General features: G+C 34.2%; 1 protein-coding gene across 1 annotated transcript in view; it reads left to right on the top strand.

The window, feature by feature from the left end:
* Nucleotides 1-27,550, top strand: part of LOC114337667 (uncharacterized) — a 53,795-nt gene extending 26,245 nt beyond the window's left edge. The window contains exon 3 of the mRNA XM_050652064.1: nucleotides 27,133-27,550. Within this exon, the coding sequence (XP_050508021.1) occupies nucleotides 27,133-27,219 (87 nt within the window). The 3' untranslated portion in view covers nucleotides 27,220-27,550. The remainder of the gene's footprint in view (nucleotides 1-27,132) is intronic.
* The last annotated feature ends 125 nt before the right edge of the window (nucleotides 27,551-27,675 follow it).

Raw genomic sequence — 27,675 nt, forward strand, 5'->3', positions numbered from 1 at the left:
TATGTAACGTGAAAAGGGAATTGAAATTTGACATGATGTTGATATGTCATATAAGGGGATGTTACACAACAAAATTCAAGGCCACGGTCGCTCCAGTCTCAGAGATCTAATGGGGTGTGGATTCTTAAGGAATGGTAATAATGTACTTTTATTAGCTTAGAAAAAAAATTAAAAAGATAGAAAAATCGAAATGATGTAAAATAAAAAAAAATAAAATATTGGGCGCCACTGGTTACCTTAAGGAACCAAAATTTACACAAAAAATAGAAATAAAGGAAAGAAAGATAGCTAAATCAAAATAGAACACAAGAAATAATCTCACAGAAAATATACATAATATACAAAATATTATAATGTAACTTACCTTATTTACTCTATACTCAAAATTCTATACTCAATATTCTATACTCAATATTCTATACTCAATATTCTATACTTAATATTCTATACTCAGCCAATTCTTTATTGTTCTTACGATTCAAGAGAGAAGGAAAGAAATAATAAATTTGTAGTTAGCAAATTAAACATTATTTATTAAAAAACGAGAAAAAAAATGAATTTCTGATCTCTTTGTGTTACAAATGATAGAGATCGAGATTACAAAAAAATAAAATAGAAAGTTTACAAAATATACCTTGTTTATCAGTCCTGTTCTTCCTGTGGTTGTAAGTCCAAGACGCCATTTCACTACGCGAAAGTCACTTCACAATGTTAATAGCTACAGCAACAATACATAAGGTTATCCATAGTTTATAGAAAAATTCAGCTTTGTATGCATTCTGCATTCTCAAAAACAAATTAGTTCTACTCGAACAAAATTATTAAAAGTTTATTAAACGGGATCAAAATTACTAAAATCAAAGCAAACTTCGCTTTAACTAGGGTGTTGGAACACAAAAAGGAAACTTATTCTGCATAATTTCTGGATCTGACTGCAAAAAAAAAGGAATACCAAAAATGGTATTTAGAAATTATCGACAATTCGCTTGACAGCAACGAAAATTGCCGGAGTTCCATTATAATCACACCACTCTGCATCGCCGCGCTGAGTTCTCAGCCGGCCTAAGAACTGGTAACTACATTTTAACGTCACTGCAACTCCAAACTAGACTTTTAACTCAACCTTTCAGGTACCGCTGCAAGCAACGGACCCTCCCAGGCTAACTCAACTTGAAAACTAAACTTGAGTTGAAGAAAGACCTAACAGAACTGACTAACTCGATCTCCCCAAACTAACATCTCTTAAAATCAACGCCCTCTCAAAATCATCACAGGATCCATCCCATCGACCAATTATAAATTCAAAACACTCATAATTCAATCTGAACTAATAAGGAAAAAGTTTAATCCTTCCTTCTTTCATCATTGACTAATAAAAAAAATAACTAAGCTTCCTACACTTTTTATTAACCAATAGAAAAAAAAAACATGTTCTAAGCCCAACCTACTGGGTATGGAGTCACCCAAAATTAGTTTGCAAAGACAGCAAAACTCACTCCGTTCTACAGTTCTAAGTAAAGATATTGCTAAGTCTACAATTCTACACCTGCACCTTTCAACACTCAAAGCAGCACGATTTGTGTATCTAAACTCCAAAAACCCGGCGCCAAAGGCCATTATAATATACAATGTAACTCTGTTTTACATTGCAAACTGACTGTTCTAAGTTCAGTTTTCGAGCGATAATATAAACATTGAAAACCGAATGTAGATATGTCTACAAAATAATATAACGTCTTTCTTTTAACCAGACGGATAAACTACAAAATCTCACGTATCTTTTTTGGAACAGAGATAAATTCAATGTACAGGGCGTAGCGAAATTGCTACAAATGTAAACTAGATCGAAACCTCAAATAACTTTGGTATTCAGGATGGAGCAAAAATACAACGAATTTCGGACCGTTATACTATCAGAATTTAATTACGCTGAATTTTTATTTGGATATTTTTGGTGCAAAGTTAAAATCTTTGGAGTTATAGAGCAATAATTGAAAAAACACGATTTGGGGGCGCCATTTTGGTAAAAAAAGTAGCACACTATCTGCGGACTTTACATACCTAAACTATTAATATATAGAATCATAAGATTCGATTCCAGCAATAAAATTACTGGTAAATAACTTTGTCCAAAAATGACCTATTCTCCGATAATCTACCCAGAATATAAGTAAAAAAACAGGCAAGGTACGATAAAAGAAGATGTATAAAGAGGAGACTGAGAAGTTCAGAAGAAGCTACATAAAAACACAACATGAAAACACAGTACAGTATAATATTAGAATTGGCAAGAAGTAATTACCGAAACACTAGGGAAATTGAAGATGGCAATGAAAAAATTCTTAAAGGGAAAAAAAGAAATAATTAAAATGTGGACAGAATATTTAGAATCTATATATTGAAAGGGAAATATATACGAAGAGTTAAATGAAACTGAACAGGGAGATGCTACAGAGTACATGGATTTAAACCAGGTTATATGTTCAAATGAGGAAATAAAAACGGCAATACACAAAACGAAAAACGAAAAACGAAAAGACAGCAAAAATATCGACAACATACCCGCGGAACTAATAAAAGATGACGTAGAATGGGTTAGTGGAATATTATATGAGTTGTTTAAAGAAATATGGGCTAAAGAACAGATTCCCATAGATTGAAAGGAAGGGATAATTCTGAAATTGCCTAAAAAGTGGGACCTTAAGAAATGCAATAATTGGAGGTCAATAACAATATTACCTACAGTCTCAAAAGTTTTACAAGATTATTAAGAGAAACAAAATTCGATCAAAAATATTAAGGGGCAACCAAGCCGGAGTCAAGGAAAACTGTTCTATCTTGGATCATATATGTACCCTAAGAATTATCCTCGAACAGGCTACCGAATAGCAAAAGAAGGTATGCGACAGCTTTGAGGCCTTCAATAGAGTCGACCATGAAAGTATGTGGAAAATACTAAAAATATATGAATTACCAGAAAAATACGTAAACCTGATCAAAAGGTTTTATAAAGACTACCAAGCAAAAATACAACCTAATGGAAAGATAAAAAGTAAAGATAGAAAAAGGCGTCAACCAGGGATGCATACTGCAGCCGATGCTATTTGCATTCATTACGGACTGGATAATAAATGAGGAAAGCGAAAGATGGAAAAACAGGATTAATATGAAATATAACAAGAAAACTGGAAGATTTATAATTCGCGGATAATGTATGCTTGCTCACAGAAAATAAACATCAGATGTAGAACAAATTGAAAAACCTATCAAACACAGTTAACAGAGTAGGATTAAAATTAAACATGAAGATTTAAGAAGGTTACAAAAAGAATAATAACAAAAAATGCGATATGAGAAGACTAAAGCAAAAAAGATAGTAGCACTGATTCCTAAAGAGAAGCTAAGTAACATGGAACAAACATACAATGCAGAAGAATTACTCCAGAATATATGTGAAACATTTAATGAGATGAGAGAAGATCATCTAATAGGAAATAAAGAAAAGAGGAAAAGTTGGATGAATGACAATGTACTTCAAGTCAAAAAGAAATGAAAAAATCAAAGAACAACAAAAGAATGTACAACCATATTCAGCGACGGAGAAGAACCGAAATATGGAAAGCCAAAAAAATTGGTTAAAATTACAATGTAAAGAGATATAGTTAATGAAACAAAAACACGATACGTTCAATATGCATAAAACTGTTAAATAAGCAGCTGTTAGAATAGAAATATGCTTTATTGTCATGAAAAATTGTACAATTTTGTCGACAAAGCTTACAAAAAGGCAAGAAAACGAAACAATAACAGTTCAATTTACTACAATTACATAAATCGTCAGTATAAATTAAAAAAAATTAATAATAATGAACTTAAACAGTTAATCAATTGCAAAATTTAAAAATTGAAATAAATTGCAAATTGCATAGTCTACCTAGTAATTAAGTTTAAAAGTTAAGCTGCTGCATATGACACCCAAATACAGATGAAAAATAACAATAAAAATACTATTTGTGCAAAGGGTACCGTAATTTCTTAGTTATTGATTAAGAAAATCTTCTACTGCATAATATTATGGTCTTTCGGATAGGTAGGCTTTTGTCAGTTTAGGGAATTTGGGGAAAGATGCTGCAGATTTAAGTTGTAGAGGGAGATAGTTGTAAAGTTTTTTGCGGAATATAATATAGATTTCTTTACTAACTCAGATGATGGAGTCGGTAAATAGACGTCAAAGGTAGAATTTCTCGTGAAGTAGTCATGATTAGGTCTTGGTGGAAAGACACGTAAATGTTTACAAATTAAGCCAACAGTTTCTAAAATATAAATATGTATAAAGGTGGAAGGGTTAAAATTCTGTGATCTTTGAAGTAACTTCTACAATGTGTTGTTCTTCTGAGACCAAACAGATATCTTACTGCTCTTTTGTGTAATTTGAAAATAACATCGCATTGGGCAGCTGTACCAGAACCCCAAAAAGGAAGACCATAACAAAGATGTGACTCAAACAAATAAAAATATGTTATTTTGGATGATGCTAAATTGAGTTCATTCGAAACAGATCTTATAGCATAGCAAGCTGAAGATATTTTCTTCCTTAACAAATTAATATGGAGGGACCATTTAAGGTTGCTGTCTAAAATAATACCAAGAAATTTTACAGAGTCAACGGTACTGATCTGGCTGTTATTAAGAGGTAAGGGTTGGAGAGCTCCTTTATAAGATAATGCTACTGTTTTGTCTACGTTAAACGAGAGTAAATTAGAGTCAGACCAGGTTTTTATTGTAAGTACATCAGAAGTTATAGTAGCATGAAAAGTTGCAATATTTGAGTTGCTCCAAGTAATACTGGTATCATCAGCAAAAAGAAAGATTTTTCCATTGATTTTTAAACTATTGATGTCAGTAATAAAGATAAGGAAAAGTAGAGGACCCAATAGTGATCCTTGAGGTACCTCACATACAATGTTTTTGAGACTAGAATCTGTATCATTTGCTCTAACCAGTTGTTTTCTATCATCCAAGTAAGATTGGAACTAATTCAAAGAAATACCTCGAATTCCGTAGAAATTTAGTTTTTTTACTAAAATGTTGTGATTTACACAATCAAAAGCTTCGACGTAGTCACAGAAAACGGTGGCAGTGTGAAGATTTTTGTTCAGTGCTTGATAAACCTCATGTAGTACAGAAAACATGGCATCAGTGGTGCATTTATTATTTAAAAAGCCGAACTTATTTTGTGATAAAATCTTGTTTTCAACGAGAAAGAACATAAGTCGGGCTTTTACGAGTGTCTCAATAATTTTGGAGAGTACCGGTAGTAGTGCAATAGGTCTATAATTGCAGGTACTATATATTTCACCACCCTTATGAAGAGGAATAATGATGGCAGTCTTTAAGCACTCTGGAAATTTGCCTTTCTCAACAGAATCATTAATCAGTGAGATGAGGACTTCCAACACATTTTCTGGGAGATTAGAAAAAAATTTTATTAGACCATCAGTACTACAGGAAGATTTGCTTTTGATACTATTGATTGTTTGGATCAGTTCAGATTTATCGACTGGTTTTATAAAGAATGAATTCGAGACCTTTATTGAATTAGGGGGATAGGAAATGGGATTTTTTGTGGCAAAATTGTTGATGTAATATTTTTACTCACATAAACACAGTATTCATTTAGATTTTCAGGGTCTGGAAGGGAAAATGTTTGAGCAGTGTGGGTTTTATTTCGAAGATCGTTTATTATGGACCAAGTTTCTTTTGCAACACCTTTAGAGCTTCCCAGACGGTTTTGGTAGTAGACATTTTTAGCTGATTTTATAAGTTTAAGATAGGTTACCCTGTACTTGGTGATATGTTCAGTGATAGAGACGTTCTTAGTAAATTTCTTGATGTAGAGTAGAGAACGCATATTCTTGGAAGATATTCGGAAACCTTTAGTAGTCCAGGGTTTGCGATGTTCTGGCTTAACTGGAACTAAAGGAAATGCTTTATTGAAGATACAGACAAATTTATCTAAAAAATCACTGAAATTATTATCCACGTCCATAGCAGAAAAATGCCACTCAGAGGTTAAGCATAAATTTTGGAAATTACGAAAGTTCCGGGTAGAAAAAATCCTGCCTAAACGTCGGGTTTTTGAGAAGGGTTTGCTAAAGATTGTTCTTCAGCTCCTTGAGGACCAGAGTTTCTAATTTCATTTCAACCCAGCTTCTGTCTTTTAACATGTCATAATACCTCCATATCTGGTGTATTGAAACTAACTATCATTAGGTTCATTAATTTTGAGCACTATCAGCAATCCTAAAATTAATTACATTTTTGTAGTTACTTGATAAAGAAGACTTTTTCGCTTGTCAATGGCAACGAAAAGTTGACGTTTACTGAGTACCGTCAGTTTATCGTGTTTAAACTTGAAAAATGCGCGTCATCCGTAGCAACCATACCGCCATACAATACAAACAAATTGAACATTCATACTTATAAACGCGCGTCGTCCGTAGCAACCATACATTCATAAAATAACAAATTGAATATTCAAACTCATAAATTTAATGATTTAGAAATAGTTTCATTTTATTAAGTGATTGTAGAAAAAAATTTTGTATGTACTACAAGCAAAAAGTGACATTATTGCTTTCGAGTTATTACCGCTCTCCGCTTCGCGTCGCCCGGTAACTATTACTCTCAAGTAATAATGTATCACTTTTCGCTCTTAATACATAAATAACTTTTTTCGTAGTTAAATTGAAATCACATACAATTCAAGATGTTTCTTCATTTTATTAATAGACTGGGTCATTTAGCACTAAAAATACCCAAATAAATAGATTTTTAAATACAACACCTAGAGACTTGCAACAGGATGAAGGAAATCGGAATAACTCAGAGGTTAATAGAAGCCGTAAAAAACCTATACAACAACAGGGTCAGTGTTAAAACCTGCAATAAATACTCCAACGAATTTAAGACCACAAAAGGCTTATTGCAGGGATGCTCTACATCTCCAATACTGTTCAAGATATTTCTGGAACAAATATTAGAACCATGGAAAAGGAAATGTGAAGGGATGGGAATTCCAATCCGGGACAACTTCTTGTACACACTAAGTTTTCCAGATGACCAAGTGGTAACGGCAACGGCTAAAGATGAAGAAGATCTGTCCTATATGCTCAGAAAATTAAAAGAGGAATACACAGAAAATGGACTGGAAATAAATCTAGAAAAGACCGAATACTTAACAACAGAACAAGAACCAATGAGAAACTTGGAAATGGACGATGATAGGGAAATTAACGGCACTGAAAAATTCAAATAATTAGGATTCATACTCTCAAAGAATGGAACCACCGAGCAAGAAATAACCAGCAGATTAGCACAGATAAGAACATGTATGAACGGGGTATTGTGGGATAGACAGATTACCAGAAATACAAAGACCAGAATATTTTATATGAGGCGCTCAGAGCAACAGTGGCCTAACCCATGATACTACGACAACCAGAGATAAAGCCACTTCGAGAACAACTTTTAACCGGTGACGTCAGCGCCCGACAAACTTGTACGGATACTTATGGGAAAGCATAGAGTTTTATACGGTTTTATACATTCTCGTATTATTAAATAACTGAAATTGTCGTTCGTCTGTTCTGTTAAGGCGGAGATACATATGCGCTCTGCTCGGTGTGCGAGCCGCTCGCGCGCAGCGTATTCGTCAGATTAGTACGTGTTTTCAAGTGACGCACAAACGGCACGCACACGGCGCACCACGATCTAAATTCTGTCGGTTTTTCAACAAACGCTTTGATGGTTCGCAATACGTATTTGGACGGGTTTGCGAGTGGTTTGTTGGTTTTGGCGCGCATGAGTTGAAAATTTGTTAGTAATGGAATAGTCGGAACTGTCGGAAGGAAATTGATGTTTACCGTGGAAAATCATTATTGTGGGATCCTCAATAAAGAACCATTTAATTTAAAGAAACAACTTAAATCCAATCTGAACGGAAATAGAAGCTGAAATAAAAAAATGTACATGCGGACCTTTTTAAAAAATGTTAGTTCATTGTTGTACTAAAAATAACATGTATTAAAAATAAGATTTACTATTTTATTTGTGCATAAGCCACAATTCGAGTTTGAAATCAAGTTTACTTGACGTTTCGACTTTCACTTCGGAAATAGTTATCAATATCAAAAAAACATTCATAAGCAGATATATATTATGTGTCACCGGAAAGCGAAATAGGTAATGCACGACTTGGAGAACCTATAGTTTTCCAACTTCGTGTCTGGTGAAGCAACGCAGTTGAAACAAGCGGATATATTATAATTGTGTCACCGGAAAGCGAAAAAGGTAAGGCACAACTTGGAAGACAAAATAGTTTTCTAACTTCGCTTCTGGTGAAACAACAGAGTTGGAACAAGCAGATATATTATAATTGGGTCACCGGAAAGCCAAAAAGGTAACGCACAACTTGGAAGACCCAATAGTTTTCTAACTTCGCTTCTGGTGAAGCAACGGAGTTGGAACAAGCAGATATATTATAATTATGTCACCGGAAAACGAAAAAGGTAACGCACAACTTGGAAGAGCCTATAGTTTCCCAACTTCGCTTCTGGTGAAGCAACGGAGTTGGAACAAGTAGATATGTTATAATTGTGTCGTCGGAAAGCGAAAAAGGTAACGCACATCTTGGAAGAGCCTATAGTTTCCTAACTTCGCTTCTGGTGAAGCAACTGAGTTGGAACAAGCAGATATATTATAATTGGGTCACCGGAAAGCCAAAAAGGTAACGCACAACTTGGAAGACCCAATAGTTTTCTAACTTCGCTTCTGGTGAAGCAACGGAGTTGGAACAAGCAGATATATTATAATTGGGTCACCGGAAAACCAAAAAGGTAACGCACAACTTGGAAGACCCAATAGTTTTCTAACTTCGCTTCTGGTGAAGCAACGTAGTTGGAACAAGCATATATATTATAATTGGGTCACCGGAAAACGAAAAAGTAACGCACAACTTGGAAGAGCCTATAGTTTCCTAACTTCGCTTCTGGTGAGGCAACGGAGTTGGAACAAATAGATATGTTATAATTGTGTCGTCGGAAAGCGAAAAAGGTAACGCACATCTTGGAAGAGCCTATAGTTTCCTAACTTCGCTTCTGGTGAAGCAACTGAGTTGGAACAAGCAGATATATTATAATTGGGTCACCGGAAAGCGAAAAAGTTAACACAGGGCTTGGAAGAACCTATAGTTCTCTAATTTCGTTTCTAGTGAAGCTACGCAGTTGAAACAAGCAGATACATTACAATTGTGTCACCGGAAAACGAAAAAGGTATCGCATGACTTGGAAGTACCTATAGTTCTCTAATTTTGTTTCTGGTTGTAGGAACAAGCAGATATATTATGGTAGGGGAGCAAAGTATGCTAAATGTGCAGTCACTCGAGCGCTTTGGGGACCTATTGGGTTGTGATTATTAGGTCCTAAAACCAAAAAAGTTAAGTAAAATTTTCCATTTTAGTGGGGACTTCCCATTTTTTAATTTAATTTTCCATTTCCAACAATCTTTTTTCCGATTATAGCGCCATCTATCCATAATTCAAAAAAATGTTTCGAATAAAAGTTGTTTATTTTTATACAAACAATCCAAATCTGCAATAAGAAACGGGGTCTAGCATTTAAGATTTTAAAGTAACCCCCCACCACACCTCCGTGGGGGGTCGTGTTTGGAACCATTCGATAGATTTTTCAAAAACATTGATAAAGTGTATTTTGCAGTTTTTCGATATGATGTTTATTTTGCGAAAGATCGCGGGATTTGTATTTAAAATTTTAAATTTACCCCCCACCCCTCTCCGTGGGGGTCAAGTTTGGTATTTTTCGATAGATTTTTGAAAAATATTGAACACGTAGTTTTTAGTTTTTCAATCTGACGTTCATTTCGCGAAATATTCGCTTTTTTTTTTGTGAAACTTTTTGACTCACCCATTTCCGTACGGCCCGCTCAAATTGTCATATTTTTGAAATATAGACTCTTTTGTATGTACTTAACTTACCTTATCTTAATCTGACAATTTCGAGTATTTTAAGGATAGATTTTTTTTCGGGCCCCCCTGAACGAACTCCCCTGTGTTAAGAGCCAATATATGGTGGAGGTACATCTGCAGGGTACCACGTTTCTCCCCATATGATAATCTGACGCGCTCGAGTAACTGCAAAAATCCCCGCTTGGGCTCCCCTACCATTATATTTGTGTTGCCAGGAAGCGAAAAGGGTAGTTCCCGAAATGTTCCCAAACTGTGGCTTATTCCACATAAAATAGTAAATTGCATAAGATGACACAAGAAAATAGTTTCAGAACAATACCAAAATAAGATGTAGTAGAAGTACAGGACAGAGACATGATTATCTACAATTACTAAACGTTCGTAAGTTTCCTCTGGATCGTCAAAATGAAAAATTTTAACGAACAATAACCGCGCCACGAACGCGCGGCGCACACACGGCGCGGAGTTCGCGGCGCGGATATCTGTGTCCGCCTTTACACTGTTTAATTTATACTTCGATGAATTATTGTAATCATACAAGTATGTAAAATAATACAATATATTATGTAGGAATTGTACTAAAAAACGTAATAGTTTTTTCAATTTAAAAATTTAAGAGGTTTCTTGACATGCAGAAAGCTTTAAATAAATCACGTCAAATAAAAGATGGTTTAACAAATAATAAAAAAACTAAAGTTTCAAAAAAGTATTAAAATTATAAAAACAAAATTAAGTAGATAGATTTAGATGGATTTAAAGAGGTGGCCGTTTAGCCTATTCCGCTGCTACTTTTTCAGATCTATTGTGGTCCTCTAATTCTAGATTACATTCTTTAGTCTGGCCCTTTTTAAAAGGTCCAATAAGCCCCCAATTCGCACCGCACATTCTTCTACATTTGTCCAAGGACATAGTAGCTTTCTGTGTGGTTTTCAGGATGTGAGTATTCCATTTAAGCATATGATCACTATAAACCCCAAGGTATTTTGTTTTTTTGGCAAATGAAATCTCTGTTTCTCCCAGCGCACCACCGGTAGTTTTAAGCCTTCTAGTGCTCCACTAAAAAGTGAAATTTAAAATTATTTACCACTAATAACTTGCATCCACGTTCACTCATTACGAAATCTGTTACAAGTATTTCAGCCATTTTAACAAAATTTATTTCGACTTTCTCATGTAACTCGTCCAAGAGACAATACATAAATGATGAATAACTTTTACACCACCTTCAAAGAGGGTAATTTATACAAGTAATACCTGGAATACCGGTATTAGATTATCAACATCGTTAAGAATTTTTAAAAAAATCAGAGTTACAAATTCACCGGTAGTTGATGGGTTATCGAAAAATTAACTCAGGGCCAGAGTTACCAGTTGGCCTATAATTAGGATGGGGGATTAAAATAGTTACGAATTCACCGGGACCCGCAATATTAACTCTGGTTAAAGCAACCATCAAAGCAAGAGTAGGTGGAGGCTGTCCACAAGGAGGAGTTCTGTCACCTCTACTTTGAGCAACCTTGGTAGATGATCTCAAAAATCTCTCCACATAAGACTTTTTTCTCTAGGATACACTGACGATATATCAATCGTAATCAGGGGCACGTTTGCCCAGCTGGTGTCTGGGAGAATGCAAGAAGCCCCAACTATAGTTGACAACCGGTGTAAATAAGAGAGACTGATAGTCAATGTTCAGAAAACAAATCGCCAACTGCACCAAAAGGACAGCACTAGAAGGCTTAAAACTACCGGTGCTGCGCCGGGAGGAACAGAGATTTCATTTGCCAAAAAAACAAAATACCTTGGGGTTTATACTGATCATATGATTAAATGGAATACTCACATCATGAAAACCACACAGAAAGCTACTATGTCCTTGGGCAAATGTAGAAGAATGTGCGGTGAGAATTGGGGGCTTATTGGACCTTTTAAAAAGGGCCAGACTAAAGAATGTAATCTAGTATTAGAGGACCACAATAGATCTGAAAAAGTAGCAGCGGAATAGGCTAAACGGCCACCTCTTTAAATTCATCTAAATCTATCTACTTAATTTTGTTTTTATAATTTTAATACTTTTTTGAAACTTTAGTTTTTTTATGATTTGTTAAACCATCTTTTACTTGACGCGATTTATTTAAAGTTTTCTGCATGTCAAGAAACCTCTTAAATTTTTACATTGAAAAAACTATTACGTTTTTTAGTATAATTCCTACATAATATATTGTATTATTTTATATACTTGTATGATTACAATAATTCATCGAAGTATAAATTAAACAGTGTAACAGAACAGACGAACGACAATTTCAGTTATTTAATAACACGAGAATGTATAAAACCGTATAAAACTCTATGCTTTCCCATAAGTCTCCGTACAAGTTTGTCGGGCGCTGACGTCACCGGTTAAAAGTTGTTCTCGAAGTGGCTTTATCTCTGGTTGTCGTAGTATCATGGGCCTAACCCACAAATTGACCATTTAGATTAATATATCAATAAACTGCGGGGCCTGACACAATTCCAACTGAAATAATTAAATTAATATCCCAAGATCAAATCAATGTATTAGTAGACTTATACAGTGCGGTGGAATAAGTGTTGCCCCCCCTATTAACTTGTTTATTTTAAGAATATAAGCAAAGCACTCGGACAGGTCGATTTTTAAACTAACCATAGTATATTATAGCATCAACGTTTCGAACTTTACGCGATTCCTCTTCAGGTGACAGGCATAACTTTGATTTTTTTCAATGGGAAAGTACATTATGTGATACCTCATTTAAAAGCTCTTAAAATGCTGATTTCAAAAATGTATAATACTTTAATCCTGTTTGAGAGCGTAGGCGCAAAATTTCGGTCGAACTATTTTTAAACGCATTTATTTTTTTCGAATTCTGAGAAAACTAATAAGTATTTTTAAAAAATTGAAACGCAGAATCAAAGATTAGATTATTACCGAGGGCAGACAGTCCCTTAGAATAAACAAAAAGTTTCTTTTGAATGATATATTTGAAATTAAAAATCACACTAAATTTTTTCTTTTTTTTTACCACTGTGACTTATTAAAATAAACATTATAGGAGTTCTCAGGGACTTTGGACCATCGAGAATACTGTAATATTTCATTATGCGTTTAAATTTTTCAAAAATATTTATTAGTTTTTTCAGGATTCGAAAAAAATGATTGCATTTAGAAAGAATTCGATCGAAATTTTGCGCCTACGCTCTCAAACAGGATTAAAGTATTATACATTTTTGAAATCAGTATTTTAAGTGCTTTTAAATGAGGTGTCACATGATGTACTTTCCCATTTAAGAAAATCAAAGTTATGATTGTCACCTGAAGAGGGGTCGCGTAAAGTTCGAAACGTTGATGCTATAATATACTATGGTTAGTTTAAAAATCGACCTGTCCGAGCGTTTTGCTTATATTCTTAAAATAAATAAGTTAATGGGGGGGGGGGGGGGGGCAACACTTATTCCACCGCACTGTATAATACTGTATATCATACGGGTATTATTCCGAGAGATTGACTCAAATTAACATCTATAACATTACCAAAAAACCTAATACAAGAGAATGTAATGACCATCGTATAATAATTAGTCTAATGAGTCACACACTAAACATATTCTTAAAAATCATCCATTTAAGAATTTTCAGCAAAGTGGAACAAGACCTAACTGAAACCCAATTTGGATTTAGGAATGCCATGGGCACGGGTCATTCCATTTCAAATCACTCAATTTTGGAGCAAAAAAAATTTTGGACCTCCGATTTGTCTGAAAATTGGTATATAGCTTCTGCGGGACGTACAAATAAGATATTTAAGGTCAAAAAATCTTCTTCTTCTTTTTTTCTCAAAATGTTATTTTATGCGATTTTACAGTGATTTGGAGTTTATTTATACAAATTTGCATTTTCTATCGTAAAGTATCAATGAAGAACATAATATTTTAATAAAGAGGACTCAAAAATGTCATTATATGGCATTATAACAAGTTACTTTGATTCAAAACAAGCTTTTGATCAAATTTTATAGTGTAGAAAACGTTAAAATACCGTTTTTTACATTTTTCTCCATTCCCAAAATACATCAAAATCGATTTGGCTGAAAATTTGCCTACAGATAGACGAAACATAGGACTTTAAGTGATGAGAAGGATTTGAATTATATTACAATACCAAAAAAGTTACATGCAATATTATAGTCAAAAATATAGGCGTCTACTGTAAGTAAAATTAACTCGAAAATATCGACCTCACGACAAAAATTGTTAAAAAGAAATTGTAATAATTGTAAATACGATTTATTTGGAACAATTTCAGTTCCTACCATTTTTGTCGAAAAGTTAAAAATGGCGGAGATATTGAGCCAAACAGGTTCTCCTTTAAAATCAAGATGGCGGCTAACGTAACGGAGGAATTCATTCGTGATTTTAAATTTAGGCTACTATTGACTCCCTTAAAGATCAGAAAAATAAAGTTTTGGGCAGCTCGGCATTCAAGGTCAAATGCTATCCCGACTGGACTAATATATACTTTTGAGTCTGATATTACTGCATGTAACTTTTTTGGTATTGTAATATAATTCAAATCCTTCTAACCACTTAAAGTTCTATCTTTTGGATATCTATGGGCAAATTTTCAGCCAAATCGATGATGATGTATTTTGGGAATGGAGGAAAATGTAAAAAAACGGTATTTTAACGTTTTTTACACTATAAAATTTGATCAAAAACTTGTTTTGATTCAAAATAACTTGTTATAATGCCATATAATGACATTTTTGAGTCCTTTCTATTAAAATATTATGTTTTTCATTGATACTTTACGACAGAAAATGCAAATTTGTTTAAATAAACACCAAATCACTGTAAAATCGCATAAAATCACATTTTGAGAAAAAAAGAAGAAGAAGATTTTTTGACCTTAAATATCTTATTTTTACGTCCCGCAGAAGCTATATACCAATTTTCAGACAAATCGGAGATCCAAAATTTTTTGCCTGAGTTATTTGTACACGAGAAGCATTATTTCGATTTAACGACCTAAAGCGTGTGATACACACGCAAACTTTAAGTACGCGGGTTTAAAGATCGCGGACTTACTCAGCTCGCCGTCGCTCGCTGATACACGGCAGACTTACTCATAACTCATTGCGATGTCGTCGAGAGAAGATGCTTTGTGCTATTTAGGAATTGCATCGTATTATATACTTCGTATCGTATCCTATCGTATTATATATTTTTAATACTAATAAAAAAAGACGAAATCGAAAAGTGTGGGTAACAAACAAAATATCACAGATAAGAGGGTAATATTTTCATCAGGAGAATAAAACAGCCTATAAATAATTAGGTTTACTCAAAAACAAATAATCAAAAGCGTAAAATTGTGTTTTACGGTTTTCTAAAAAGTTATAAAATGTAACTTGTCTCCTTTCAACAATAAACGATTGAATTATTTCTAGGCAATTTGCTTAATTAGTGAAAATATAATTGTAACTTTAAAAGCAATAACATGATGGCTCAAGGCTCGTGGCAGTGATACACGTATGGGTTACGAGTAAGATTTCAAACTTGTTGGATCGACGGCGTACTTACTCGGTGGACTAAAAGGGGTGATACACACGCGAGTAAGTACGCGAACTTATGGCTCGCGACCTTTTTCGCGCGTGTATCACCGCAAGTACGCGTACTTTAAGTCCGCCGAGTAAGTACGCCGTCGATCCAACAAGTTTGAAATCTTACTCGTACCCCTACGTGTATCACTGCCACGAGCCACGAGCCTCGAGCCATCATGTTATTGCGTTTAAAGTTACACTTGTATTTTCACTAATTAAGCAAATTGCCTAGAAAAAATTCAATCGTTTATTGTTGAAAGGAGACAAGTTACATTTTATAAGTTTTGAGAAAACCGTAAAACACTACTTTAAGCTATACTAAATTATTTTGATTATTTGTTTTTGAGTAAACCTAATTATTTATAGTCTGTTTTATCCTCCTGATGAAAATATTGCCATCTTATCTATGATACTTTGTCTGTTTATGCCTACCTTGTATTAAATTAAAATACAGTAAAACCTGCCATATCCGGATCAATGTGGCGACAGACCGATCCGGATATGAAAAAATCCGGATATCAAGACCACTACTTATTTTACAGTCTCTGAAACGTTTTCTCCTTCATACATTCCAGTAATTAACGCCGTCAATAACTTTCGTCGATGGACACGTTTTATAGATTCTATAATACATTATTTCGCCATCTTTTAGTTCTTCTTTTAGTGCGTTGTTCAACAGCAGGACTGCCTTTCTCGGTAGATTTCGGTAGATCCGGACGGCGCCCGGATATGGGGAGGTCCGGATATGACAGGTCCGGATACGGCAGGTTGTACTGTAGATCAAAAACAAGTGCTATACTTCACATCATGATTTTGACAGCTTACCACACTTATAAAAAATCAAATTATTCTTCTATTTAACAAAACCTGATCAAAAAAATAATCAAACTCTACTAAAAAACATAAGATTTCAGCAAAATTAGGTACACAGAAAATAAAAAATTTAACCACGAGGACAGTTTCTAAATTTTTTGCTACCGACGGCGACCGCGATCTTTAAAACCGCGTACTTTAAGTCTGCCGTGTATCACCGATGGCGAGCCGAGTAAGTCCGCGATCTTTAAACCCGCGTACTTAAAGATTGCGTGTGTATCACGCGCTTTAAAGTACGCGTACTTGCTGTGATACACGCGCGAAAAAGGTCGTTAAGTCATAAGTTCGCGTACTTACTCGCGTATGCATCACACGCTTTATGAAAAGATGTATGGATGTAAACCAACCACTCTATTCGATAAGGTCTGACACAACCATCTTATACAGTTGCTTAAAGATAAACACATTGATAAAAAATACTTAAGAGTAATAACTCATCTCTACTTTAACCAAACAGCAAAAGTCAAAGCAGGTAAAGAACTTTGGTAGAAAGTAGAGATAAAAAGAGGCGGAAGACAAGGTTGCATACTCTCTCCCTTATTGTTCAATCTATACTCGGAGGAAATAATTAAAAAATCACTCGAAAATGTAACAATTGGAATAAAAGTCAACGGCAGACCCATAAACAATATCAGATATGCCGATAATACTATACCAATTGCAGAGAATATACAAGACCTACAGGCACTCTTAGATAATGTAGTAGATGCTAGTGAGGAAAGCGGACTAACGCTTAACGCTAATAAAACACAATTTATGACAATTTCCAAAACACAAGACATTTGCGACATAAGCGATCGACTTGAAGCATTCGAGATGTGAACCTACCGAAGAATATTAAAAGTAAGTTCGGTAGATAGAATAACAAATGTTGAAATCCTTAGAAAGATGAAAAATTATAAGGAAATTATGAATACGATTAAGATAAGATAGTTGCAGTATCTCGGCCACGTTATGAGAGGGGATAAATAATATGTGTTGCTACAAACTATAATGCAGGGAAAAATACAGTGAAAGCGAAGTATTGGAAGAAGACGCATCTCCTGGCTCAATAATCTGAGAAAGTGGTATAGTTGCAGTTCTATCGACTTGTTCAGAGCTGCAATCTCAAAAGTGAAAATAGCTGTGATGATTATTCAACCTTCTTAGAGGAGACGGTACCTAAAGAAGAAGATCAGTAAAAGCAGCAACATTAAATCTTCAGTTTAACAAGGGTCTACACAACCTACCTCTATAGTTGGCTAAATGGCGCTACCTAATTTGTAGCGCCATCCCATAAGCATAATGGAAATACGAATGCAAAGATTGCATTTATCTCAAAACTTCGGAAGCTAGTGGTGTAATTTGTGACAGAAAAATTGCAATGAAGCTGAAGGAAAGAACCTATAAAATAGCCATAAGACAGGCTATGATGTAAGGAACTGAATGTTGGGTATTAAAAAAATGAGGAATAACGAATGCATGTGACAGAAATAATAATGCCTAGATGGATGAGTGCAGTAACAAAAAAGAACAAAATTGGGAATGAGTATATTAGGGGAAGTCTAGGGGTGACACCAATTAATGCCAAAATGAGGGAGCATAAGATAGGCTGGTTTGGTTATGTTCAACGCAGTGGCGTAGCGTAGTGGGGGCGGCAGGGGCGGTGCGCCCCGGGCGGCACTTTTTAGGGGACGGCAAAATTTAACAATAAATAACAAAAATATTTTGTAAATATTTGAACCATTTTATATTTTCATCGCACCTTCAAAATTCGGACCGATTGAAAGGAGCACGGAATTTTTCATTACTTATTTTGTGACGAATTCGGGGAATTCATTTTCTTTAAATATTTAGTAGCGACTGGCAACAACATCTATACTGACTTGAAGGAATTACCCGTTTATGACTAACAATCAGCGAGAATGACTTGTATTAATAGGGCTTTTCATCGATTGTCATTTGTTTCGAGCTTCTGTCATATGTTGTATAATTTATGTATATTGTTGATATACACGGATTATACGACATATGACAGAAGCTCGAAACAAACAAATGACTGTGAATGAAAAGCGGCAACGGTGCAATAAAATACTTTGCTCTTAAAAAAAGTAGACGTTTAAATTTTTAATTGAAGATGGAAGTTTTGTTTTTAATTCCAACAAATACTCATATTACTTTTCAATAAAAATAAAAATACAGGGTGTCCAGAAACTCTCCCGACAAACGAAGACTGGAGGTTCTTGAGATAATTAAAGTGAGAGAGCTCTTTGAAGATTGAGTCTTGGAATTAGTTTTTCTTAGATATCTCCAGAACGCTTCTATTTAGAAAAACGAAACCTGGTACACTTATTTATCTTCTAGAAATAAATCAATTACATTAATTACGAATTTCTAATACCGGTCATAGGCGCCCGTTCTGGGTAGGGCAACGGTTACTTTATCGTATAACTTTTTTATCTTTAACTTCTAAGCATTTTTATACTCGATTACTAAATTGCAAGGTATTTTAGTACTAAAAGGTACTCTTGCTTTAAGCCGGTAGGATGCACCGTTTTCTAGAAAAATCGATTTGAAAATTTTTTGTCTGTTGATTTTGAAAAAAAAAAAATTAAAAAAAACCATTTAGAAAAATGAAAATTGGTACGTTTATTTACCTTCCAAAAATAAATCGATTTCCTTAGTTGCGAACTTCTAGTACCGGTCATATGCGTCCGTTTTGGGTAGGTCGGTTAGTACGGTTATTTTATTGCATAACTTTTTTGTCTTTAATTTTTAAGCATTTTTGACACTTGATGATTAAATTATGAGGTATTCTAGTACTAAAAGTTACTCTTGCGATAAGTGGTTAAAACACACCGTCTTTTTTGAAAAAAATTTTCAAAATTTTTTCAAATTCAATGAACGAAAAATTTTCAAATCAATTTTTCTAGAAAACGGTTCATTCTACCGCCTTAAAGTAAGAGTACCAGTTAGTACTAGAATGCCTCACAATTTAATAATCCAGTGTAAAAAATGCTTAAAAGTTAAAGACAAAAAAGTTATGTAATAAAATACCAGTTGCCCTACCCAAAACTGGCGCCTATGACCGGTACTAGAAATTCGTAATTATCGGAATCGATTTTTCTCTGGAAGATAAATAAGTGTACCAGTTTTCGTTTTTCTAAATAGTAGCGTTCTGGAGGTATTTAAGAAAAACTAATTACCAGACGCTATCTTCAAATAGCTCTAGCTCCCGTAGGTGAATTTTTGGACTAGGTGAATTGGGTTAAATTGTCTTAAAATTATCTGAGGAACTTCCTGTCTTCGTTTGTCGGGAGAGTTTCTGGACACCCTGTATAACATTATAGTTTCGTTCTAGTTGTAATTAAAAATTGATTTTATTTAATCTCGTCGATCGTCCTAGGTGTACCAAATCCTAAGTGATAGAGGTACCTAAGTTACATCAATGTATCTAATTGATTAAAGTAAAAGAATTTTTGTATTAATAAACGTAATTGGAAAACTTAGATAAACTTTTTTATTTAAAATCTAACCTGTACAATGCAAAAGAATGATGACTGTTCTCGCCGAAAAGTTCTCTATTATTAATCTATATAATTAATGTATGTAATGTATAGTATACATACATTAAATTAACATACCTAAATAAGAGGGCGGCAAAATTGTCTTCCGCCCCGGGCAGCCGACACTCACGCTACGCCACTGGTTCAACGTCGAGACGTTAATCATCCAATACGAAGAATTGCTGAACTGCGGGTCCTGGAAGTCCTGGAAGAAATAGGAGAGGAAGGCCAAAGAATACTTGAAGAGACGCTTAGACAGAACCTGTCGGTAAAGGGGATTGATGTTGATATGATCCATGATAGAAACTTATGGAGAAATGCAATTAGGGATGTCAACCCCGCATATTGATAATTACAAAGAGAATGATGATGATAAACAATTGCAAAAAATGCTTACTTTCTAGTTCAACTTGCAATAATTTATTGTTTTTTAATTTAGAGAATCTCATTTCAGAGAGCAAGTATTATCAAGAAAGTCGTTTTTCTATGGATGCTATACAATATGCAACTTCTCTCACTACTTACATACATTCACAACGAACAATTCCTCACGCAGTCAGAAAAGTCGACCTTTTATACTTACATAATTTTGAAGAGCATTTTTTATTGAAGTAGCATTTTATAAAGCATTGTCCTTCAAATTTAGAATCTTTTGTAGAAATTTCCCTTAGATACAGCTTAACGTCTGGAACATCTTCGAAATTAAGGAAATTCTCTTTGTATTGTCTTATTTTTGATTTCTTGAAAAAGTGAGTTTATTGTTCAGTATTTCGTACCAACTCTATATAAACCGTCAATTGATTTATCTTGTATGATACCCAAAATATTTCGAGCATCTCCTTTGGCTATATTAAAGCTGGGGTAGGTATCGATACAGTTTTTCCGGTCGAAATTAAAGGACATTTTTTTCACTTAATTGTTTCATAGCATTAATCTGGGCATGAAGACATTCAATCGCTTGTCCTTTATTTATTTTAATCTTTTCTGTCTGTGCACAACGCATGCATTTAACATTTCTTTCAAATCCTAGTATTCATCAAGTGTGCTGTCAGCGCACACAACATGTAACACCTGATTACAAATAATTATGCACGTGTGTGCGTCAGAGCTCTCTTTTTGGCAAATACAACCTACCACATCTGAAGAGGTAATCTGAATTGTTTGACAATTTTCTTCCTCTCCTAGTGACGATGGTCCGGGGGCTTCGTTAGTATTATGGTGATCCTTAGTTTTTTCTCCGATTGCGATATCTTATTTCACAGTTTACGATGAAATTGCCATTCCATCTGTTTGTGCTAATATAAAATTCATTCACTTAGTCAAATCAAATTTTACGTGTAAATAATAATCAAACTCCGTTCGCTCAACTTGGACGCATTTTGATAGATTCAGAGTAGGAAACGTACAACACAAAATTTCTTACCCCACAAAAGTGAATGCAAAGAGAATTTTCTTAATTTCGAAGATGTACTTCAATAAAAATTGCTCTTCAAAATTATGCTATTAAACTTAATCTAACAAATTACGGCATTTTGATAGCTGATCGGGGTTTGACTAGTCAAACCCCGATTTCATAAAATTAAATTTCGACCTTTGTCTGACCAACTTAGTCTCTCCTAGGTTTGACTAGTCAAAGGCCTAAACTATAATTTATTTCGGGCTTTGACCAAGACCGTCAGTCAGACCTGAGGATTGCCTAGTCAAACCTAGCAGTGCCTGAAATTCGGGCTTTGACTATAACACATATACTATACCTAAAAGCACCTAAATTATTTAATTTTGAAGTTTGAACTCTTGACAAAACCGCATCCATAGAAAAAGTACAGTGAACAACACACGAGAAAATGAACTATTTCTGCCTCGCTTGATTTACGGCCCTCGCCTCGTGCCAACAAACTTCTACGCTCGTGAGAAATATGTCTTTTTTCTCACTTGTTGTACAATATACTATTGATAAACGTTTCCATCTACAATGCTTAGTTTTTTACACAATATTGAAATAAAGAAAAAAGTCAATTTTTTGCTTAAATGAACAAAAACCATAACGCAGTAAGAAATTTGATATCCACGAAATGGTATGGTATTTTAAGGGTTTTAACCCATGTATTTTTGGCGGCTTAGCATGTAGAGCTTGCTTAGAACACTGATGATGCTCTCTTTAGAGCGAAAACGTCCTGTATTTTAATGTAGCCCTTTATTGGGGTTTTCAAACTAATATACATTTTACATAGAAGATCTTTTTCTTCAAATGGTATGCCTTTCCTATTGACTTCCATGAGATATTCCAGCTAAAAAAGAGCGGCCAGTAATTTTTCGTTTTTTCAAGGGCTTTTTCGGATTGTGTTTCGTGGGTATATCTTATTTTTTAATTGTTTTAGTTAAGACCGTTATTTGCAAAAGTCTCTAATCGACAAAAAAAATCAAAATTTACATTTTTGTCTAACTTAAACCATTTTTCAACAAGGAACGGATTACTATCGGTAAAATCCTTTATAACTGCCTCCTTACCATATAAAAGCAAGTTCAAATTTGCTGGTTATTTGCAAAACTCTTTGTTTGGATTTACAGTTTATTTGCCAAGCTGCTTGTTCGCCAGATAGGGTTTTCGGACTAAGTGAAAAGGAAATAAAAAATACCCGTTATCATAGAAACGAGTCATTACGATGCCATAATAAGTAAACATGCTACAGTTAGAAAAATATGTGTTGACTGGACCATACAAGACTGGAAAAGTGAAACAAAAAAATTCGTAAAACTGCCTGGAGCCTGGCATTTCAAATTTAGCAATGTGAAACGATTTATATTTCATAAAAGGAACACACGATTTTAATTCAGGGTGAGATTAATTACTTACATAAGTAACACAGCAATGCCTAAAGGTGTCTGTAAGAAAATAATCGTTTTCCATTCAGCCAGGGGAAGTAGCTTTACGCAGCAAACTTAAAGGTGATAAACCTTCAATTTTTAGTTTACCCGATAAGCATTATGGTGTAGGCTGGGAAAAATAGCAGAACTAGACTTCTACAATAACATCCTAAGGTAAACTGCTATAAGTACAATAAGAAGTGAAAGTGACCAAGATTTTTACCTGTTAGGTACTTTTTAAGCCTGTAGCAATCCTAAAGAAGTGCAAAATTTATGTAGCACGATGAATTAAATAAACAAAAAAATATATTCAAACTGTGTAGTTATGTAGATCATAGGCATGATGTTCTTTGTGCTAGTTAACTTTTCGGGTTGCCCCGGTAAGCTACGGTCTCAGAGGTTGAAAGGGGTGGGTTTTTAAAATAAAACATTTACTATCAAAAGGTATTAATCATTGGACGCCATCAATAAATCAAAATAAATATACTGCCATATGCCTATCCAAAAATAAAAAAGAATTACTTGCAATGTTGTTCCTTCAGATATAAGTGGGTGCATACCATTGCGGTCGTAGATTGTCTGTACGCCTTTCCAACAATAAGAATAAGATATATAGTGTGCAAAAGAAAAATACTGATATAAGTTAAAACATAATAATCGTTTATTTATGAACTAAAAAATTTAAGAAAACCAAAATGAATTGAAATTAATGAGTAAAAAAAAATTAAGTCCCTCACAGGTATACTTGTTCAAAAGAAAATTAAACAGATTATTACAAGTACCTGGTGACCTGGGACTGCATTGTTGACTAGAGCTAAGGTAGATCTGGTATAGCTCAGCTGGAACTCTTGTTACCCAACACTTTTCACTAATACTTTACATTTTCTGACTTAAAGTACTATTTCACAAAGTTTTATTATACGAAGATAAAATTACAAAGTTTTTTGTTATATTTTGACAAAAAGTAACTGCTTAATTGATTTTCTGTTTTATTAAACAGCTGAGGAATATGTTCTGCGAACTTGCACTAATTATTTATTCTTGAAAACAAACAAAACAGAAACTGTTCCATCCAATACACAGGAACTATACACCAAAACAAACTAACATGGTATTCACTGTAACCACATCGTTTCTCACTAAGAAAACAGACTACATATATGCTCAACTTTGGCACAGAAACAAAAAGATTGGAGTTCACTCCATCTGATAACTCAACTTGTCTCGCAGACAAAACTAAAAACTGTCTCGCGGACTAAACGGTCTACGCCTCAACTTAACTCTGTCGTAGATCTAACTTGATTGCCTTCTCTCGTCCTTATTACCTAAAACAAGACTCTCCTCTCAAACACAGAAATTACCCTCCCATTTGATCACCGGATCTTTATCCAATTAAAAGAAACCAAATATTTCTTCTACAAATAAAATAACAGGGTATTTTCCAAAGTCACATTCGACCAAAAGTCGTAAATCTTCTTTAAAAATAAAAAATACACAATATTCCTCGGCAGTTGGTCGGTTCACACCAAAAGTGCTTATTTGGCATTATCTCAGGTGTAGTAACCCGAGACTATTACGACTTTACGTCAACAAAACTGAGACTCAGAGGCGCAAAAGATCATTAAATCCTTTTGATAATTCGCCTCAATAAACAAATTCTCCACTTGACCAGGCAACGAAAAACACATCGTTGTTGGGAAAAGAATTGCGCAATACTCATACGTTTAATTTATTTATGACTACAGGGTCCGACCTTATATATTTATACGACAATAAAAACATATTTAGTGTGTTTTTTTAGGGACCGTTACAAGCCGGCCACTCACGATACTGCGGCGTTGTTCAATTTTGAGAAGTTCGACTAATTGACAAAAATGTTGATCGTGTGTGACCGTGCATCCAACAAAAACGTTACAATTTTACCACATAGAAACTGGTTTCTATGCTGCAGTATCGCAGAATTGATATCATCGACGATTTTGTCGGACGACACCGCAGTATCGTGAGTGGCCGGCTTTAGTTTTTTAAATAAAATATACTTGAACTGAATTTTGTTTTTGAAAACCTTCGTTGAATGTTTGTAACACGTTATTTTATTGTTTAGTTAACAAACTTTTTATAAAAAAAACTTTATCTTATTTGCAAAATACTTAAAGTTTAATTTATTTGCAAAACTCTCTCTTTGTGAAAAAAAAATTGTTCCAATAGCTGTGAGAGATCTAAATTTATAATCCTAATTACTTATTCATCATTTAATCTTCGCTTATCCACTTATGGATATAGATATCCCTCATAATTTTCCATCTATTTCGATTTTGTACGTCTTGCATCCAGTTCCTATGACAACGTTTTAGATCATCAGTCCAACGTGTTGGTGAACGATCTCTGCTTCAGTAGGCATCATCTCTTGGTCTCCAATCCAGTATCCGCTTTGTCCATCTATTATCTGTCATTTTAGCTACGTGACCTGCCCAATCTCATTTCAGTATTGCTACTTTCTCTATTGCATCAGCCACTCTTGTTCTTTGTCGTAACTGGCGGTTTGTGATCTTGTCTCGTAGTGAAACACCCAACATTGCACGATCAATCGCCCTTTGAGACACACGGATCTTTTCCAGTGTTTTCTCTGTTATGGTCAATGTTTACGCACCGTAAGTCAACAATAGCAAAACACACTGATTAAAGGTTTTTCTTTTAAGGAATTGGTATGTCGACGATTTGAGAATATAGTTCAGCTTGCCATAGGCTGCCCAAGTCATTCTAATACGACGGAGAAGCTCAACGGTTTGGTTATATTTTCCTGAGCTAATCTCATGACCTTGGTATTTATAGGCCATTATCTGGTATATGGATCTTGTTCCTACGAATATATCTTCGCTGATTACAAGATTTTGCATCATCGAGGTTTTAGATATATTTATTTTCAATCCCCCTTCTAGCGAGGAAAGGTAGAGCTGATTTAAAAGTTGTTCTTTGACCTCATCTATCCTATCAGCTATTAGTACAATGTCATCTGCAAACCTCAAGCTAAGCTTATCTCCGTTTATGTTTATGCCTTTGTTGGTCAGTTTTACCCTTTTACAATTACAATTCCGTTACTTATTATTATATTATTAATGAATATAATATGGCTAATAGTAGATTATACCACGAGTCAATAATGATGGCTATTATTCCCGAGGAATATTTACGAACCGAGCCGCGTTAGCGGCGAGGGAGTAACATTCCGAGGGAATGAGAGTCATTATTGCGAGTAGTATACTCTACTTTATCTACGACAAATTAATTAATTTAAGATTTTTAATGAACAACTTTATTTGTTAAAAACATTAAAATTAGTAATAGTACAATTAATAAACTGAATTGGTTGAGAATCATCATTAACTTTAGTAGAGTTTTTAATACAAATATTTGGGATCTCGATTGCTGTAGAACAAGAAGATGGTACATTACTGTTTATCTCTTTAGCGATAGTATCTGCTGTAGTTGCCTTGTTTCTCATAGACTGATCAATGTATCCTTCAGCTACCTGTGTTGACTTCCAGCCCCCATGACGCTTTAATCCAGTTAAATCGCCTCCTCCATCAATATACAGAGTGGCAGATGATCTGCGATAACAATGGCCGGTATAACTTTGAGGATTTGGCAAGTTTAAATATTTGGCAATCTTTTAAATAATAATAATAATGATAATAATAATAATGATCTGTCAAATATACTATTCGTTTGACAGTGACACTTTTTGAGGTTGATTATTTTGTTTCCGTGGTGAATTTTGTGATTGTTGTGCCAGAGGGATTAATAGCTATTAATCCCGCATTATTAATCCCTAAGGGATTATTATATGGCATTATATTGCAAACACCACAAGTATAATACATATATTATGTATCAGTCGTAGATAAAAAATATAATACATATATTTCGAAAATATGATTTACATGAAAGCTGCAATGTTTTTTGTTGCTCCTGAAAAGTAAATCAAATAGCAAAGACGGAGTTTTGCAAATAACGGCCTCATTCAATTTTATAACCTTTGAAAAATGTAACTAATATAGATGTTTTTCAATTTTATGTAATCAATAAATTTTTCAATTAAAAATCTTGTAAAAATATTTTATTTTACAAAATATTTTTATTAGGTTGAAAAACTTGGTCTGTAACTAATATAGTTCTTTTTTAGATGGAAAGAAGAGGACAAGGCGGTATTGGTTCACAAAAAGCAAGAAGTTATTGGAGATGCTATTTTAACGCTGTAACATGTTTTTAACTCTTCTTATTTAAATAGAAGTTAACGTGGATGTGTTAGTGGACTAATTTTACGAGTTATTTACACTTCAACCCAACATAAATATATCGCTTCATGCGAAAAGTGCAGGTGGTGTAAACTTGAGGTTTGAATTTTCAGTTTAATTAATGGCCGGTTTCACATTATTGAGTTACCTTCTGGTTAGTAAATATGTAGTGGCAACCAGCCTTACGGCAAACAGGTGTTTTTAATTTTACTTTATGTTTTGGAATAAATAATTTTGATTTTGTTTACTGGAACCTAATTTTAGTTAAATATTTAGTTTGTACCTCTATTAAATACTTATAGGCTATTCAGTGTTTTATTGCGTCTTAGTAATAGTTGTGATAGTCAGGGATCCCAGGCCTGCTTTCACCATTTACTACTAACAAGCAAATTTTTCGTGAGTAGCTTTATTTTGACGATACGCCCAACTTT

This window comes from Diabrotica virgifera, chromosome 5, assembly GCF_917563875.1.
Source record: "Diabrotica virgifera virgifera chromosome 5, PGI_DIABVI_V3a".
Classification (NCBI taxonomy): Eukaryota; Metazoa; Arthropoda; class Insecta; order Coleoptera; family Chrysomelidae; genus Diabrotica; species Diabrotica virgifera.